Source organism: Xyrauchen texanus, chromosome 19, assembly GCF_025860055.1.
Source record: "Xyrauchen texanus isolate HMW12.3.18 chromosome 19, RBS_HiC_50CHRs, whole genome shotgun sequence".
Classification (NCBI taxonomy): Eukaryota; Metazoa; Chordata; class Actinopteri; order Cypriniformes; family Catostomidae; genus Xyrauchen; species Xyrauchen texanus.
In genome coordinates this window covers 41,106,527-41,126,058 of record NC_068294.1, presented here as the reverse complement: position 1 = coordinate 41,126,058, position 19,532 = coordinate 41,106,527, and the positions used below count along the sequence as shown (strand labels likewise).

General features: G+C 36.7%; 3 protein-coding genes across 3 annotated transcripts in view; 2 read left to right on the top strand and 1 right to left on the bottom strand.

The window, feature by feature from the left end:
• LOC127659741 (uncharacterized) overlaps positions 1-6,555 on the top strand; it is a 23,523-nt gene extending 16,968 nt beyond the window's left edge. Inside the window, exons 6-7 of the mRNA XM_052149692.1 lie at positions 1,910-2,035; positions 5,842-6,555. Coding sequence (XP_052005652.1) covers positions 1,910-2,035; positions 5,842-6,069 — 354 coding nt within the window. The 3' untranslated portion in view covers positions 6,070-6,555. The remainder of the gene's footprint in view (positions 1-1,909; positions 2,036-5,841) is intronic.
• A 2,895-nt stretch (positions 6,556-9,450) lies between these two features.
• On the top strand, positions 9,451-12,592 carry LOC127659745 (L-threonyl-[L-threonyl-carrier protein] 4-chlorinase-like). The gene is made up of 7 exons (XM_052149697.1): positions 9,451-9,474; positions 9,975-10,226; positions 10,987-11,281; positions 11,380-11,471; positions 11,600-11,739; positions 11,839-11,943; positions 12,041-12,592. Exons 2-7 carry the CDS (start codon positions 10,103-10,105, stop codon positions 12,131-12,133), a joined length of 849 nt encoding a protein of 282 aa, XP_052005657.1. The 5' UTR covers positions 9,451-9,474; positions 9,975-10,102; the 3' UTR covers positions 12,134-12,592.
• Positions 12,593-16,204: 3,612 nt separating this feature from the next.
• Positions 16,205-18,690, bottom strand: LOC127659751 (glutamine amidotransferase-like class 1 domain-containing protein 3, mitochondrial). Its single transcript, XM_052149706.1, has 5 exons — positions 18,619-18,690; positions 17,796-17,916; positions 17,368-17,539; positions 16,836-17,037; positions 16,205-16,623 (listed from the first exon to the last, which is right to left on the bottom strand). Exons 2-5 carry the CDS (start codon positions 17,901-17,903, stop codon positions 16,431-16,433), a joined length of 675 nt encoding a protein of 224 aa, XP_052005666.1. The 5' UTR covers positions 17,904-17,916; positions 18,619-18,690; the 3' UTR covers positions 16,205-16,430.
• Between the last annotated feature and the right edge of the window lie 842 nt (positions 18,691-19,532).

The window sequence follows — 19,532 nt, the reverse complement described above, 5'->3', positions numbered from 1 at the left end:
GCATAAAGATTAAGAAACCCATTGTAGGGCCATTAAGATTTTTTTTTGCATAGTTGCATTATTATAATGACCCCCTTCATTACTGTAATACAAATGTAATTTTACACTTTATTCAGAATTTAAATAATCTATTATTTTTTCATATTACAGTAGTCTTCTGACAATTGAGGAGGGGAATTGATTGTCATGATAAATAGCACAATGCCAAAAATAAATCCATCTTAATGGTCCTAAAAATAGTCAGCATTTTTATTTAATTTTTATTAAATATTATTAAATTAACTAATTAATTAATTCTAGACTGAAATACTATTAAATATAGAAATTAATGTCACATTTCTTTTATTTTTCTGGGTAAAAAAGGACCTATACATTTCTTGGCAGTTTATATATATATATACATATGTATATATATATATATATACATACACAGTATACACTCACCTAAAGGATTATTAGGAACACCATACTAATACTGTGTTTGACCCCTTTTAGCCTTCAGAACTGCCTTAATTCTACGTGGCATTGATTCAACAAGGTGCTGAAAGCATTCTTTAGAAATGTTGGCCCATATTGATAGGATAGCATCTTGCAGTTGATGGAGATTTGTGGGATGCACATCCAGGGCACGCAGCTCCTGTTCCACCACATCCCAAAGATGCTCTATTGGGTTGAGATCTAGTGACTGTGGGGGCCATTTTAGTACAGTGAACTCATTGTCATGTTCAAGAAACCAATTTGAAATGATTCGAGCTTTGTGACATGGTGCATTATCCTGCTGGAAGTAGCCATCAGAGGATGGGTACATGGTGGCCATAAAGGGATGGACATGGTCAGAAACAATGCTCAGGTAGGCCGTGGCATTTAAGCGATGCCCAATTGGCACTAAGGTGCCTAAAGTGTGCCAAGAAAACATCCCCCACACCATTACACCACCACCACCAGCCTGCACAGTGGTAACAAGGCATGATGGATCCATGTTCTCATTCTGTTTACGCCAAATTCTGACTCTACCATCTGAATGTCTCAACAGAAATCGAGACTCATCAGACCAGGCAACATTTTTCCAGCCTTCAACTGTCCAATTTTGGTGAGCTCTTGCAAATTGTAGCCTCTTTTTCCTATTTGTAGTGGAGATGAGTGGTACCCGGTGGGGTCTTCTGCTGTTGTAGCCCATCCGCCTCAAGGTTGTGCGTGTTGTGGCTTCACAAATGCTTTGCTGCATACCTCGGTTGTAACGAGTGGTTATTTCAGGCAAAGTTGCTCTTCTATCAGCTTGAATCAGTCGGCCCATTCTCCTCTGACCTCTAGCATCAACAAGGCATTTTCAGCCCACAGGACTGCCACATACTGGATGTTTTTCCTTTTCACACCATTCTTTGTAAACCCTAGAAATGGTTGTGCGTGAAAATCCCAGTAACTGAGCAGACTGTGAAATACTCAGACCGGCCCGTCTGGCACCAACAACCATGCCACGCTCAAAATTGCTTAAATCACCTTTCTTTCCCATTCTGACATTCAGTTTGGAGTTCAGGAGATTGTCTTGACCAGGACCACACCCCTAAATGCATTGAAGCAACTGCCATGTGATTGGTTGATTAGATAATTGCATTAATGAGAAATTGAACAGGTGTTCCTAATAATGCTTTAGGTGAGTGTATATTATTTATAATAAAAAATTATATATATATATATATATATATATATATATATATATATATATATATATATATATATATATATATATATATATAATTATTTTATTTATTTATTTATTTATTTTATTCATTTTAAAAATAATAAATATGCTGAGGCTGTACAGTTAGGTTAAAGACAGCACAGGAACATGCACACTAGAACACACTGGCAGTCTAAAATTTTAATAATTTTTTAATCTATCCAACTACAGACTAAAATATATGAAGCCGATTATAAAACGGAGCATAAAGACCATGAACGCATGCTGCAGGAGAATAAAAGACTGCGGCGCAGAGAGGGAGAGATGCGTCAGCAGATGGCGCTGCTGCAGGAGCAGGTGAGCACTGGAGCATAGTGTACACTCCACTGCAGTACACTACACTGCACACTCAAGACTAAACTATCACTATTCTACAGGACAGTTATCTTCCACCAGGGGCACTTGGTAGTCATTTTTTGCATGTAAAAATACATTCGACTATAAACACATCACATGCACAATATGCAATATGCATGAACCAACTACTGCCAACACACGCTACATTAGACATCATTTTACAAAGGAACAAGTCATCAAGTCTTTATATTGATGCAGTCAATAAATGCAATAGACACTTAATAGGATCTTTAAAACATTTTCAAATGTAGGTCCACACTAAAGAATTAACAGAGTTGACCAAGCTGTAGCTTGTGAAACTACCAACTACGCTGAATGCTAGGCTTAAGAGAAAATGACTTGTTCCAAATAGGAACAGTTCACCCAAAAAGGAAAATGATCTCATTATTTACTCACCCTCATGCCATCCCAGATGTATATAACTTTCTTTCTTCTACAGAGCACAAATGAAGATATTTGTAAAAAATATTTCAGCTCTGTAGGTCCTTAAAATGCAAGTGAATGGTGATCAAAACTTTGAAGCCACAAAAAGCCCATAAAGGCAGCATAAAAGTAACCCATAAGACCGGTTTTGGCTGAGAACGAACAAATCTTGACATCAGTAGTCTCCTTGGCGATCATGATTTCAAGCTTAATTAAACTTCCTATAGGGCCGTCTAGTGCTCTGTGCGTGTGTGAAGTGCTAAGAAGTGTAATCGAGGTTAGGGTAAGGGTTGGAGCTGTCCAAATGATTCAGGCTGAATCGCGAATTGAGTCTTTTGCTGTGCCGTTGTCTGATTCGTTAAAAAGAACAGACTCAAAAGAGTGATTAATTGCCAATCAGGTTTGGACTAGTTAAATATAATAAAATAGACTAGTTAAATATAATAAAATAGACTAGTTAAATATATTAAAATAGACTAATTAAATATAATAAAATAGACTAGTTAAATATAATAAAATAGACTAGTTAAATATAATAAATTAGACTAGTTAAATATATTAAAATAGACTAATTAAATATAATAAAATAGATTAGTTAAATATAATAAATTAGACTAGTTAAATGTAATAAAATAGACTAGTTAAATATAATAAATTAGACTAGTTAAATATATTAAAATAGACTAATTAAATATAATAAAATACACTAGTTAAATATAATAAAATAGACTAGTTAAATATAATAAAATACACTAGTTAAATATAATAAAATACACTAGTTAAATATAATAAATTAGACTAGTTAAATATATTAAAATAGACTAATTAAATATAATAAATTAGACTAGTTAAATATATTAAAACAGACTAGTTAAATATAATAAAATAGACTAGTTAAATATAATAAATTAGACTAGTTAAATATATTAAAATAGACTAATTAAATATAATAAAATACACTAGTTAAATATAATAAAATAGACTAGTTAAATATAATAAAATACACTAGTTAAATATAATAAAATACACTAGTTAAATATAATAAATTAGACTAGTTAAATATATTAAAATAGACTAATTAAATATAATAAATTAGACTAGTTAAATATATTAAAATAGACTAGTTAAATATATTAAAATAGACTAGTTAAATATATTAAAATAGACTAATTAAATATAATAAAATAGACTAGTTAAATATAATAAATTAGACTAATTAAATATAATAAAATAGACTAGTTAAATATAATAAAATATACTAGTTAAATATAATAAATTAGACTAGTTAAATATAATAAATTAGACTAGTTAAATATTGTTGTTTACCATTTAAAAAATATAAAATATATATATATTTTTAGTTAACAAAGCATTCTCGTTCTTTTCCATTGTTGCAGTAACATGCGCTCATTTGTCGCCACCTTCTGGTCTATGACATCTACAGAAATGGTGACTGAACGAATCAGTGAATGAAGCTTTTTGGTGAATTAATTAAAAGACCCGAGTCACTGGGGTGAATCAAAGTCCCCATCACAAGACCTGACATAACAACTTCTGCATCAACCAATAGTTTGTGTTTGGCTCAAATTTGTTTCACGACCAATTATATTTAGGGACAATGTTGGGAAACCTCTTTCAGAAGTCATTAGTGGTGCTTGCTTAGGAAAGCATTAATATTATATTAAATAAACGATAAAAATAATATGTAATAATTCAACATATATATTGTATAATGGAAATGTCTTATTTATTTAAGCTATTTTTGTTACAATGTAAACAGTATGACTGTATATATGAGTACATCTACTTCACATGAATGTTCTCACCAGCAGATGACACTGTTGGTCCTGTTCATACAAGCATCTGCTGAGAGTGTCACACATTTCCATTGTATTTTAGAGTCTATATTATACAGTTACAGAAACCAAAGAGGCTCACTCACAACAGGGACTAAGAGCAGAATGTAATACTCATGAATATTATCTAAAGTATTATTTCCACCCAAATAATACAATTATTTGGGTGGAAATTGCAATTTAACAAATTTCATTTGTAGAATTGGGTTTATTGTAATTTTTGTGTCTCCTGAAGGCATGGTGTGTAACTTATGAATACATAGCACAGGGTGAATTGGCAGCGAGTATTGATGCTGACTACCACACCTGGAGTGACTCCAGTCAGGTCTCCTAAGCAACCAATTGGCCCGGTTGCTAGGGTGGGTAGCATGGGCCTCCACATGCTTCTAACGCGCTCAACAAGCCACGTGATAAGATGTGCGGATTGACGGTCTCAGACGCAGAGGTAAACTGAGATTCATCCTCCGCCACCCGGATTGAGGCGAGTCACTACGCCACCACGATGACTAAGAGCGCATTGGGAATTGGACATGCCAAATTGGGGAGAAAAGGGGAGAAAAGAATAAAAAGAATACATAGCATGTCAAATTTTCCTTTTGAATGAACCATCCCTTTAAAGTAAACTTTTCATGTCACATTTTCTGTTTTAACCCTTTTATGCATACCATAGACCCGGGACCTCATTTCACCCCTGTTATCTCATGAAGTTTATGGAGTTATGACCACCTCTTTACACATCTGAACAGTATAACAAAAAAGAAACAGGCAAAATAGCAAAAATAAATAAATAAATAAATAAATAAACAAATAATAAAAATGATATCTGCTTTATTACCAAAAGTGCACAGGGCTGTTAAAGTCCTGAGATACGTATGTGTCGTTTTTTTCATATCTATATCAAATTAATATCACAGGATATATATTTATTTGTTTGTTTATTACAAGAAACATTTGTCCTATATTCATACAAATGACTACTATATAACATTTTTTTTTTTTAATCGTATTCATATGAGTGTAGACGTTCATATTATTTGTTACTCAAGGTGGTGCTTCAGTGATTTACATTTGACATTGCTATTTGATGAAGAAGCAATGTGGAAGTAAACTATAGCAAGTGTAACACATAAACAGTATGATTTTGCAATTGTCATTTGGGTGTACTTCTGAAATTATGTAACATACATACACAACGTATGTAGACTCAAAAAGCATATGTGTAGCTGATGTGTAGATTATGTATTATGTGTAGATCGATATGTGTTTAAAAGCCAGTTGCGTTCATGAAATTTCAGTGTTGAAGTAATGAATCCTGTTCTATATTTGTTGCATCTGTTGCATTTGGGCATTTTGTATGTTTGGCGAAACAATCATGCATTTAAGAGAGTAACCGTGTATGAAAGCCATTATCAAACCATCAAACATTTCTAGCATGTTTTAAGTGATTGTTTATGTTTGCTATCTCAGTTAAAGGTGTATGAAGATGACTTTCAGAAGGAGCGCTCAGACAAACAGATTCTCCAGAGACTGCTGATGAAGAAAGCTCCTGCCGTGAAGGACCCGGTTCTGGTGCATCGCTGCAATAATGAGCAGGACCGGTCCAAAACAGAAAGACGAAAACACAGAGAAGAGCAGAGGGGCGAATACGTTTGCCCAAAACACCGTGAACATCAAGGGCAGCTGGACTTCCCATGACCGGCCAAAAATACTGAGATTCAATATTGAGGATTTATCATATTAGAGCATTGTATACAACATTTTGGTATATTTTATACTTCCTTTTGTAACTAATGTATTTATTTTAGGTTTTCTTTTGTCGTTTTCTTAGAATTGAATATTTTCAACAAAAAATAAATAAAACAAATGTATTGTACTGTTTTTGTTTGGGGATTTTTTCAACATTTTACAATTGCAGGAAATTGAAACTGTAAACTTGTAGAGACTCACTATCAGTCAAAATGATATGGCTGAATGGCTGAGAATGTGAAACTCAAACAATCCATGTCACAAGGGTATATAGTATTATCTTTACAAGCTACTCCATCTTTTGTTCTGCATTGTCATCAGACTGACACAAATCTGAGTCATGCACTGGGCTACTGAGGATTACAAGGGAATGTTTATATAAATGGCATTCATCTTTGACTTTGTGTAAATATTATTTAAATAAAATAGGTTTGTGCAATCATTAACTGAGTTAGCATTACTAGCAGGAAACTATTAAAGAAGGTTTTTTTGCTTTGACCATAAGGAAAGCATGGTCCACTGGAGTTTCCTGTATAGGAACCATTAATATTGACAAACTGGGGTTTCCCCAAAGTACTGGCTCAACTTATATCCGCTCTGATGGTACATATCATATATGGGTCATGTGTTTTTTATTATTATTGTTTTTATTTTTATTTTTTATTTTTTTCAGATTACAACTCACAAAACTCACTGAAAAGAATCACAAAAAGTAAAGTTTTATATTATATACACATCAAGAACACAAATTGAAATTTTTACTCAAAATACATTTTTGATATTTTTAAGGGCTAGAGCTCTCTTTAAATTGCAGGTCAAGTTTTGGACAGGTATATATATATATATATAAATTGCAATACATATTATGGTTTGTGCTACAGTAAATGGGATACTCCAAAAATGTCTCTCTATGTTTAAATTGTTTTTAGTAATCCATTGATTATAAAGCATATTTTGCTTTGGGGGTGAATTTTGTTTTTACTTCAGAAAACAATGGCAAACATTTTTATTATTAAGCATGTTTTTCTTTGAGGTGACTTCAGCAAGCTGTGACATTTAATATGCAATTTTTTTTTTTTTACACCTAAACTGTTGTTATGATCATTGCCGTAGCATTTAGTATGAGATACCTTGCGATTGCATGACTGTGAATCTGTCATAATCAGACAAAAAACTGAAGTCCGTTGTACGAGTTGGTATCTCCCAATGCGCAATCCCCCTCTAGTGTATACAGCGGTGTCGCATGGTACCTGTTACTTTTCTCAGCGCTGGCCAGGATGGGCTAATCACAGTCGTTTATTATTACTGGATGAGGATATTAAAAAATGCTTTAATAGATAAGGCTGTGGCAGATTTTCATTCACAGGTATGCTGTAACGAGATTTAAATGCAGATTCATGGAGGATTCTGTTATCAGAACGTCAAGCGCCCCCTGCAGGAATAAAACTGTCTTACAAGACACAGTCAGTCGCTGACAACATGTGAAATTTTGGTCTGTTGGGCTGTTACCCACACAAAACTTTTGTATGAATTTAGAAAACATGAAATATATCACATAAATTAAATATTAAGTAAGTGAAAATGTTAAAGGCATCCAAAGAAATGATCAGTTGTTTTTATTCAGACAGGCATTTCAGATAAGCAGGTAAAAACAAATTTTCTGAAAGGGTTCATGTTTTTCTGAAACATTAAACCTAATGATTTTTCTTAATGTTTGATATGATACACAGTGAATGTACAACCAGGCCAGGAACATCAGAGTGGATAAAAGAAGCTACTCTGAAAAGCTGAAAAAACAGTTTTCAGACAATAATCCTACATCTGTGTGGAAAGGCCTGAAAAGCATCACCAAATATAAGACACCTCTCCCTCACTCTGTAAAGAGTCAACTGATCGCTGATAAAATGAATGTGTTTTACTGCGTTTTACCCTCCCCAACTCTGATCTTCACTTCACACTCACACACACACACCAACACCTCCTGGAACCCCCCTCCTGCTACTCAATCTGCACTTATGATCTATGAGGAGGATGTGTGCTGGGTGTTTTGGAAACAAAAGACTAGCAAAGCTTCAGGCCCAGACGGTGTTTCACCTGGCTGTCTGAAAGTCTGCACTGACCAACTGGCCTCCATCTTTTCATAGATCTTCAATAGATCACTGGAGCAGTGTGAAGTTCCCTGCTGCTTCAAATGCTCTAACATCACCAAAAAAAAACCAAATCACAGGACTTAATGACTACAGACCTGCCGCTCTCACGTCTGTGGTCATGAAGTCGTTTGAGAGACTGGTTTTGGCCTACCTGAATGACATCACTAGACCCCTGCTGGACCCCCTTCAGTTTGCTTACTGAGCAAACAGGTCTGTGGATGATGCTGTCAATATTGGATTGTATTAAATCTTGCAACACTTGCGTAAGACCTGTTACTTACGCAAGGATCCTATCAGTTCAGCTTTCAATAAAATCATGCCTGATCTTCTCTCAACCAAACTGACCTAGCTCTACTTGCCCACCCCAATCTGTCCATGGATCACCAGCTTTCTGACAGATAGGCAGCAGCGAGTGAGACTAGGGAAATTCACATCTGGGACCATCACTATTGCATCCTCAGGGATGCATTCTCTCTCTACTGCTCTTCTCCCTGTACACAAATGACTGCACTGCAAAGGGCCCCAGTGTCAAGCTCCTAAAGTTTCTAGATGACACCACAGTCATCGGCCTCATCCGCGACGGTGACGAGTCTGCATACAGACGGGTGGTTGAACAGCTGCTATGGTCATAACAGCCTTGAGCTGAACACGCTCAAAACAGTGGAGATGATAGTGGACTTCAGAAGAGGGTATGGGTATTTAGTATATTGAATATATCGATTGTATATACCAGGGGGCAAATGTAGGAATTGTAGAAACTATGTAGACATTTCTAAAAATGTCACAAGGGTTATTAAGGTTGCTCTGCCTCTGGTTACAGTATGAATGATTCTCCAATACATGAGTCATCATTACCATTATATTCTCACCAGTAGATGACACACCAGGTCACGTTCACCATGAGCATCATCTGTTGAGATTTCAGATTTCCATTGTGTTTCTATAAAGGAAATGCTCTGCTGTAAATTATCTTCCTTGAGATTTCCAGAGTATCTAGAATTCACCACGTCACAATATTTTTTAAAAATGCTTCCACACCCAACCCAACCCAAAAATAGGTTGTTAAAAATAGTTTTTTCCCCCCCTAGAATTTAAAATATGTCATGATGTTTTATTGGAGGAGGAGCCTAATTCTGAAATGATATAAATATGCACAGTAACAGCTAACAGCGCAAGTCCTCATCCTGAACAGCAGCGATTGCAGGTATATTGCTTCTCTTATGCTGACTTAATACTGACTTTCTGTCCTTTTCTATACTTCTCTATAAATACAACTTGTCCTTCTGGCATCTTTATTTAGTTTTTATTAAGTATTGACCAAGTTCAATTCAGGTGTATTGACTCAGCACAAACTTAGGTGAGGTGTGTGTCTCTTGGCAAACTCAATGAACTTGTGCCTTGAAAATTAGTTCAGTAAACATGTGGCAATCTCTAAGAATGCACTCTGGCTGGCATCTGTGTTTAACAGAGCCGGTAAAGGTGCCTCACCTCCACCCATTTACAGAAGAATAAGATGTCTTTCTCATTAAATGGCTCATAAAGCACAGCTTCCAGGCAATATAGAGCTCTCTGTTCCTGCAAAAACAACCCAGAATAAATTTGCCTTAAATAAGTGGGTAGGAAAGAGGAAACAGAGTAAGACAAGGAGGTTTTCAGAGGTTGGAAATTGTTTCCTCAATGCTATCATTTTGTTCTATACTACAGGTTAAAAAAAACAGCTGCCTCTCCCCGTGGAATTTGCACAGCTGAGTTTGAGACGAGTCCTCTGAGAAGAAAGCGAGAGACCAGATTGTCCATACTATTGCTTAAGCAGACAAGCAGAAGTCGAAGACATGGACGTGGCACACATTCAGGCCCTTTATGAGCAGCAGGGATATCTGTCAGCTCTTCCTATCCTGAGTCCAGAAGAGCTACAACAGGCCCGAGATGCCTTTGCTGAGCTGGAGAGGAAACATGGTGAGTTGTGCTGGAATTTTGAGCATATTTGTTTTCTGTCATATCATAACCTTGTAACTGAGGTATATTTACAGGGTTGACCAGTTAATTTTCATTATGCATTATGAGGATATTTAACTGTATATAAAGACATTTCCATTCGTTTTTAAAGGCGAAGTGTGTAAATTCTAGGCCTCTAGCTAAACCAAACAAAATTGCAAAAATACTTATTGTTTTCAAACAGGTTTCTCGAACACTCCCCCTGTCTTTCATGGGTCAAACAAACAGATAGACCCATCTCAAACTCATGCCATTGGTTGAGACAGTTTTTCTGTGTCAGGCAGGTCATGCTATAGCACCACAGATTTACACTTATTGTGTAAAGATAGCCCATATTTATGAAAATTAAAAGCTAAAGGTGTGTGCAACTTTTTTTATTTGGCCAGGCAGTGTATGGTAGTGGTGGTGGTGTAGTGGTCTAAGCACATAACTGATAATCTGGTAATCAGAAGGTCGCTGGTTCGAGCCCCACAGCGACTACCATTGTGTCCTTGAGGAAGACACTTAACTCCAGGTTGCTCCAGGGGGATTGTAATAAGGGCTCTGTAAGTCGCTTTGGATAAAAGCGTCTGCCAAATGCATAAATGTAAATATATATCTATACATTTTCCATGACTTTTCCAGGCCTTGGATCATGATTTAAACATTCCCTGATATTCACAGTTAGAACCATGAATTTCAGGTTGAAATAATGGATTTATTTATTTATTTACTTTTACAGGTGAAGAATACACCTCTTACAGTCTTCATAACGTTCACATGGAGTATGATTGGGTGATGGGCCTCGCCAAGCACCCTCGTCTTCTAGAGATGGTCACAGCAGTTTTGGGGACTGATGTCATCCTACTCGACTCCAGATTCATTTGCAAATATCCAGTGCAACCTGCTAAAAAGCAAGAGAATAATGACATCATTTTGTCCTGCCAATTGAGCACTACCCTCGAAAAGGAAAAGGAGTCAAACAACAATAAGAAGATTGAAAGCATGCCATTTGTGGCCTGGCATCAGGACATGAAGTGAGCAAACTTTACCCAAATTACAATGCAGTATGTTGGTTTTCTATTTGCTCGACTTTCCAAAATGTTATTGTAATCCATCGAATGTTGGTCTTTAGGTACTGGGGTTTTGATGGAGGTCCAGTTCTGTCTGTCTGGCTCGCTCTGGATGACTCACTCGAGGACAATGGAGCGCTGCAGGTTATTCCAGGTGTGACAACTATACTAGACGTTTTCTCAAAAGCATTTCAGAGAAGACGTGCAGTGTAAATTGCTAAATATATGCAAAAAAGAGTTTGAAATCTTAAGTGTCTAAACTGTTCTTTACTTGTCTGACAGGAAGTCACCACTCTGGCCTCCTGCCCCATCACCAATCAAAACGGGTCGGCAACATGCTGAGTGTCAATCAAGAGATCCCAGAGGAACTGGTGCAGACTGAGAACGCAGTCTTATGCCCCCTTCAAGCCGGTCAGATGTCTGTAAGTATCATTCTCAAAGTTGAAACTACAATTTGGACAGGTTTGTATGTAATCAGTATTTTAAGTCATCTTTGAATGTCCATGCATTCATTGTTCTAGATCCATGATGGACTTTTGGTTCATGCCAGTGATCCCAACATGTCTGATCGGAGGCGCTGTGGCTATGTGATCCGCTATGTCCCCACATGTACTTATCCAATCCAGGTAAAAACTGTTAATTAAAATAATGAGGATGATATACTGTTAGCCATAAACACTGTTGAAGCTAGTATGATTATAAATATGTGTGTTTTCCTGACAGGACCCTGAGCGACCCAGAACTTTTCCTGCCACAGTGCTGGTCAGCGGATTTGACAAATACAACCATTTCTCCGGAAAAACCTGCAAATTGTAACTGGCTTTAATTAAGATCTGTATTTAAGAAATGAACGAATGAAACTGTAACAGTGTTACCTGAAAGTGCTAGTTGTTTTTCCATAGTGATTTTAACTTGTGTTCAAATATGTTACTTACTATTTTTAGTACTGTTTTTATTCTCTGTGTGTCCCATTCACTAAACACAAGTGAAACAAAATGTCCCAATTCAATTTGAATGAATTAAAAAAAAAAAAAATATATATATATATATATTCTTATTATTCTTATTATTTAACTATTAATATTTTTTATATTTGTTCATGCTGTGTTTCATGAATGGGGCCCAAGATTTAATTTATGAAAACGTTATATAAAACTGTTATAGTTTATAGTATTACTCAGAATTTGGGTGTTATTTTCAGGCTTTTCAGGAAATCATTTGCTAAGGGGTTTTAAACTTTATGATTTAAAACATGAGCCTTAAAATTAATTCACATTCTAACCCTGTAATTGAAATTTGTAATAATAAATTATTCAATATTACTTCTGGATGATTGTCGGTTCATTTCATTTAAATGTATTAAATACTCTCATAATACATGGCTGCAGTATTTCACATTAACACAATGTCTGAGGATTTTAGCAATCCTCTAAACTAAATAAAACTGGAAAGTGTTATGTTAAAGGGTAACTAAACCCCTGCACAGAGTCTGACTCCACCCACTAGCAATATTTGAAAAATGCTCGAAAAGTGGGCAGACCCCAGCGGGGATAGAGGGGACGAACCGAGGGCGGGGATGAGCGGGGGGGCGTGCACCTGAGACCCGTAGTGACGGATTAATTGACAGCTGCTGTCAGACTCTTAAATGGAGAGTGACGCAAGTAGCTTTGCCACGGAGCGGTCTTTTGAAGTCGAGGACCTTTCTCCCCCACCTTCACCTGAAGTGGAGGAGGGTGAATTGTCTGTGGACACAGGGCCGGAGCCATATCAATTCGAGCCGCTGGCTCAAACTGCGGTTTTAACTCCCTGTTGAGCATCCGAAGCGCATTCACCTTCACTCGCGTGCAGGAAAAACAAACGAAACGCTGTTCAGTGATGTTTATCCTTTTAGCAGGATTTTTATTTAGCAAGATTCACTTGAACATAACATCAGATAGCTGTTCTCTCAACTTAGAAGAATGTGACGTAAAGCGTAACGTCATGTACAAAACCGTATACCTCCAAATAAAACTATACAGGTAGTCAATACCGTAATACAATGTATAAGGGTGCAATACGTTTAATACTCCCGCATCGCGAACGCGCGTTTGTCGGCCCCAGAGGATTAAATTTAGCCTAACCATAAATTGTGATTCAAATATATATGATCACTCACCTCAAGACGCCGCTGAGGTGGTGGAGTCCATGCAGGAGGAGCAGCGTTTGGCACTGCGTCGCTTTTCAGCGCGAGCTGTTTGGAGAAGCCCATTTCCACCTCCATTGCGTTGGAGAAGCAATCCCACGTAAAATGCAGTTTGCACACTCCTACAGCTCTAGGTGGGAACTCGCGGTCTTCCAGAACAAGGACGTGCAACCCCTGGCGTCTAATTTCCAAGTCTATATGGAAAGCAATACAGTCCAGCAGTGCTGTTGCAACCAGCAACATTACACCTACGTACCATCCTGACCACTGTACTAAATACAGATAATCTACGCTAACTTGAAGCTATCCTAACTGACGCAATACTATGCTACTAACTAACTATGCTTCTAACAATACTACACTAACAAATATGCTAATTAACTACCTAGACTACACTAAATAATCTAACTAACTATATAAATGCTATGCTAAATAGATGCTAAAATACTCTATCCTGATCGTTTTCAATACTCGCAATTCCAACTCCTGACTCGCTACAGTGGTTTTGATGAAACGAGATGGTTTTTATACTGCCATGGGCGTGGTAGCTCGTACCAAGGGCGTGGTGAGCTGGAACCTGCTTACATCAGCTGTCACCGCTTAGGTCACGAAGTACCGCAAACAGCCAATAGGAAAATTCAACTGCAGTAGCCACCGTTCAACCTGAAGAGGGCAGCACTCAGACGTTTTTACACCATATATTGTAGAATTAAAACACTTTATACACAAATGTCAAAAAAATTACTTGAATCAATGAACAGTACTAATAAAGCCCCATTCTTACAGATCATTAACTAAAAAAAGTTGGTTTAGGGTTTAGTTACCCTTTAAACTGGGATGCTCTATATAGAATTGATACAGGAAGTGTCCAATGAGAGTGTTGCTTTACCTGTTGATGCAGCATCTCATTAGGACAATTACTTGGGTGTAGATATAGAATGAGGAAGAGACAGGGAAAAGCATTAACCAGAACAAATGATCACATTTATAATGCACCATACAACAGACTTGCAGTCTTGATCTTTTAGTCTTGGTCTTGCGGCCTCTTGCAGACACATAAACATGGCCTTTATCGGGGTCATGGTCTGGATCTGATCGTATGGCTTCAGACAAGACCAATTGTTATATCTATTAAAGTTGTCTTAACCATTACTTGGCATGTTACTTTCACCATTCTCTAGAAGTTGGTGAAAATTGGAAGCTTTTAAAACAAGGTCAAAACCTTGTTGTTGGGTATCTAAAGGGAACTATTGAAAATTGACAGCCTAGTTCCTGGACTGACAGCCGTGCTAAAAAAGTGTAAATCACTTAGGATAAAAGCGTCTGCCAAATGCATACCGTAAATGTAATGTAAATGTCTTAACGGGTCTGCTATTGATCTGGGTCTTGTAAGGTCTGGTACTGGTCTTAATATGGGTCTTACAGGGTCTGAATTTTGTTCTTTGAGAATTTGGTATTTGTCTGGGTCTTATGGGTTCTGGTATTAGTCTGGGTCTGGTTCTTTATGCACCTAGTATTGGTCTTGGTCTGGGTCTTGGAGGTTCTGGTAGTGGTCTCATCATGTGTCTTAGGGAGTCTGGAATTAGGTCTTTGAGAGTTTGGTATTGGTCTGGGACTTGGAGAGCCTGGTATTGGTCTTGGACAAAGAGAGTCTGGTTCTGGTATGGGTCTTGGGAGGGTCCAGTAATGGTCTGGATCTAGGAGGGTCTAGTATTGCTCTGGATCTTAGAAGAGTCTGGGTCTTGGAGGTTCTAGTATTCATCTTGGTCTTAGGAGGGTCTTGTAATGGTGTGATTATTAATGGGGTCTGGCATTGGCCTGGGTCTTAAAAGATTCTGGGTCTTGGAGGGTCTGGTATTTATTTGGGTCTTAGAAGTTTCTGGTAATGGTCTGGGTTTTAGGAGGTCTGGTATTGGGATTAGTCTGGGAGGATCTGGTTTTCATCTTGGTCTTAGAATGGTCTAGTAATAGTGTGGGTCTTAGAGGGTCTAGTATTGGCCTGGATCTGGATTTTAAAAGAGTCTAGGTCTAGGATTCATTTGGGTCTTTGAAGGTTCTAGTAATGGTCTAGGTCTTAGGATGTCTGGTATTGGCTTTGGTCTTTAGGGGTGTGGTATTGGTCTTGGCTGTGTTTTGAAGGATCTGGTCCGCAATATACTAGGCCATATTTCGAAAGGTTACCATTACTTAAAATATCAGGGGGTACTTCAAACAAAGGAGATTGGCTGACAAAAACGTTTGGTAACCCCTAGAAAGGCTGTGACCCAGTCCCTTATATAAAGCCACATCAACACAGGCAATGCTAATTCTTTGAACTGTTTTAGAGGGAATCGGAAAAAAATAGAGAGTGTATGAACATCAATATTTGCACCCCTATAACATATACACCAGTTACAGGATATCTAATACAACTCTATCAGTTTTAAAGCTCACTGGAATACTTGATTGTGATTGGTCAATCGAGACACTCTGCAATTTTCTCTGTCACTATAATATTTTAATAATGTTTTAAACACATACAGTAATTGTTTGATATGATAACACATGTTTTATCCCATTAATTTTCAGAACTACTGTATTCATCTTTCAATTTCTCCTCTCTATATATTTATGAGAACAACAATGAACACTTTTAGTGATTTGTGATTTAGTGATTGATAACCTCTTGTAGTATGAACAATAATTATTAACATAAAAATAGAGAACAAGGAAGTGTTTTTAGAAAGTCAGTTTTACTGGTATAATATCACAAACATTGACAGTCATTGTGAAAGACCTGCAAAAGGTTTAACAATCAAATACTTTACACCCTTTTTCCAATAGTGAGCATGAACTGGTGTCTCCAATTGTGACACATTTAAACTTTATGGGTTAAAACACTGAAAAATACTGTATATACACACAACTTATTTGAGACTTGAATTGACTAAGTTAGGCTAGTTTTAGAACTTCTTTGACCATGACACCCAGACCATCAAAGATCTCATGGATGGGAGCGTTGCACATGAATGCGCTGGTTGTCACCAGTTTGTTCTTCTTATCGACATGCACCTCGCCAACATTCTTATTCATGTGCTTGCAGCCCAGTTCTGCCATGGATTTTGCAACCTGAGCATACGGCCACCTGCAGTCACAACAAAGAGAGTATTATTAGTCTCAATTAGTGATTAGTGATCCAATGAGGTAACATCATCAGAGCTTGCTTTTAAAGTGCCTAAACCATGATATCTCTAATGAGAAACGGTGGCTTTACCATTTTAAACATTTGTCCCATGGTTTCATTTAATGACTCTAATATCATAAGCTGTAAGAACAGGCAATATCGTTTTGTCTTACATCTCGCACTCGCAGTCGTGGCCCACGGTGAGCTCACATCCTGGAACAGCTTTAGCGGCGAGAACGGGGGAGATACAGCACATGCCCATGGGCTTCCCTGCCTGATGGAAACATTTGATGACCTTCTCCACCTGGGGTTTGACTGAATACTCCTTGCCTTTGGTGGCCCAATCGCTCAGGTTTTTAGCCACGCCAAACCCACCTGTATGGTACATTGAGAGTTAATTGTTTATTATTACAGCAGTTGGCTTTTTCACATTAAAAATGAACTAGATCTGTACATTTTCTTAAGCAAATGATTTTGATGCTAGGGTGGTATAGATTGTTTCTAAGGCGTAACTGATGTGTTCTGGGTGTTGCTTTGTGGTAGCTAGGATGCTCTAATAGTTTCTAGGTGGTTTCTATGGGCATCTGAGTGGTTGCTTACTAGTCCATCTTCACCCGTTTTATCATCTGCTAGGTGCAAATCTTGAGTCAATTAGAATGAATAATTGACAGTGCAATATTTTGCTACATCAGTTGTTTTGATTACCTGGAATGATGAGCGCATCAAAAGCAGAGGCATCTAGCTTGGCCAGGTCAGTGATGTCACCTCGGGCGATGCGGGCACTCTCCTGCATCACGTTCCTTTTTTCTGTCCCAGGTTTACCTTCGCAGTGGTTCACCACGTGCATCATCTCAGTGTCAGGTGCAAACATTGAAACCTACAATGCAAAGTGAGTTCTTTTAAAGCCAAGACTCAATGATGCAAAGCACTGGATGATGTTTACTACAGTCTCTTTGCATCGGCAATATATCTTAATTAGACAAACTATTGCACATTTATTGTATTCCCAAAAAAAGCCTCTGCAGACATGAATTATATTGCAAAGGTATAAAGTCAAGTTGTAATCACATCAACATATTGCAGGTGTTTTGCTTAAATGACACATAACCCTGGTGTGCAAGTGCATGCATTACCTTGGCACCTGCTCGACTCAGGTGTACCATTATAGCAGATGCCTCATGGACTTCTGTGCCATCATACACGCCACAACCAGAGAGGATCACTGCCACACTCTTTGCCATCTTATCTAGTACACTAAACACAAACATTTCATTACTAAAGAGTGATGAATGACATTCTACTATTCTACTATATAAATGCTATTTCTAGCCATTTTACATGCACATGTTACCAGACACGATCATGTTTTTTTTATCAAGAAAATTCACGTTAGATCATAATTTCTTTTGTTCTAGTAAGACCTTTGATTTTAGGGCAAAAATCGTATTCTTGATCAGATTTTTTTTTTCTGTAAAAATAGCTGTATACAAAAGTGTATTTTGTCTCACTGTACTAGAGTTTTTATAGTCAAAACGATTATCAAAAAACAAAAAACAAAAATCTACCAGTGCTGAAGAAGTAATCCAAAGTATTCCGATTACATTACTGACCTTGAGTAATCTAACACAATATGTTACAAATGACATTTTACAGCATGTATTCTGTAATCTGTAGTGGAATACATTTACAAAAGTAACCCTCACAACCCTGGTTATGGTAAACAAGTACCATTAAACAGAGTATTTTAAAAATTTTCCTTAACTACAATAAATCATTGAGTGGGAAATCATTATTACACCCTGTTTAAAACACTCATCCCCAATAAAAGTCTTTAATGCAAAAAAATTGCATTCTGAGTTAAAACATTATGATATGATGTTCCAGTGTTAAAATGTCCATACTTAAAGACTTTATTAAATATATAACTATAGTTGTTAAATGTAATTCATAACTTACCTTGTTAAACAGAGTTGACGTTACAGTAAAGTGCACAGCCGCTTCTTGAGTGAATGGCTCACTCCAGGAAAGGGATGTCTTATATTCAAAGGTTAAGATCCCTCCCATGAAGGCGTGTACAACTGTGCATTACACAACCTTCCTGTGAGAGCTGCCTGGAAGGAAAAGAGGAAATGATTGTCTCTGTTTTCACAGACAGATGCTTAGTCATTCATTCATTCATTCAGTTTGCACTGCTGCAACACTCACTGCACTGTAATAAAACTTCTTGTTTTTAACCAGGGCTAGTTGTCACACGGAAAAGCTGTAACAAGGGCTATATCTAAGTATCTGTAGGGTTTTGAGACAAAAATAAGTCCAATTGCAAACTTTTTTTCTCTAACAGTGTTTTGTTTAGTTTCAAGCACAGTTTAAAAGTGTCTTAAATTAGGATTTCAATTTATTTATTTTATCCTCCAAACTAAACCATCATGCAATGTCATCATATTTTTGTAATAAATGTTGGGTGAACAAGTGAACACAATAAAACCACACTGGCATACACAGTCAAAAAGCAATGAAGTCATATAATACATTTTAAACACAAATGTGTTGTTGATGAATTTTTTTTTACATTAAATAAATATATATATATATATATATATATATTTTTTTTATTTTTATTATTATTATTTTTTTTTTATGGCTATTCTTCTCAAAATCAGAATAAAGTTAAAGAAAAATAAAGGGTTCCAACTGTGACAACTTGCCCCATACAGCGTAACAAAATAGGCTGAATGAAATTAAATGTATCTTTTTTTTTTTCTGTGCAATAATGGATCAAATGTTTTTGTAGCCAGAACTTTAATGTATGAGACTATTTAGAAATGAATAGTCTCTGAAAATAAACCTAACCTGATATATATTCACGGAAG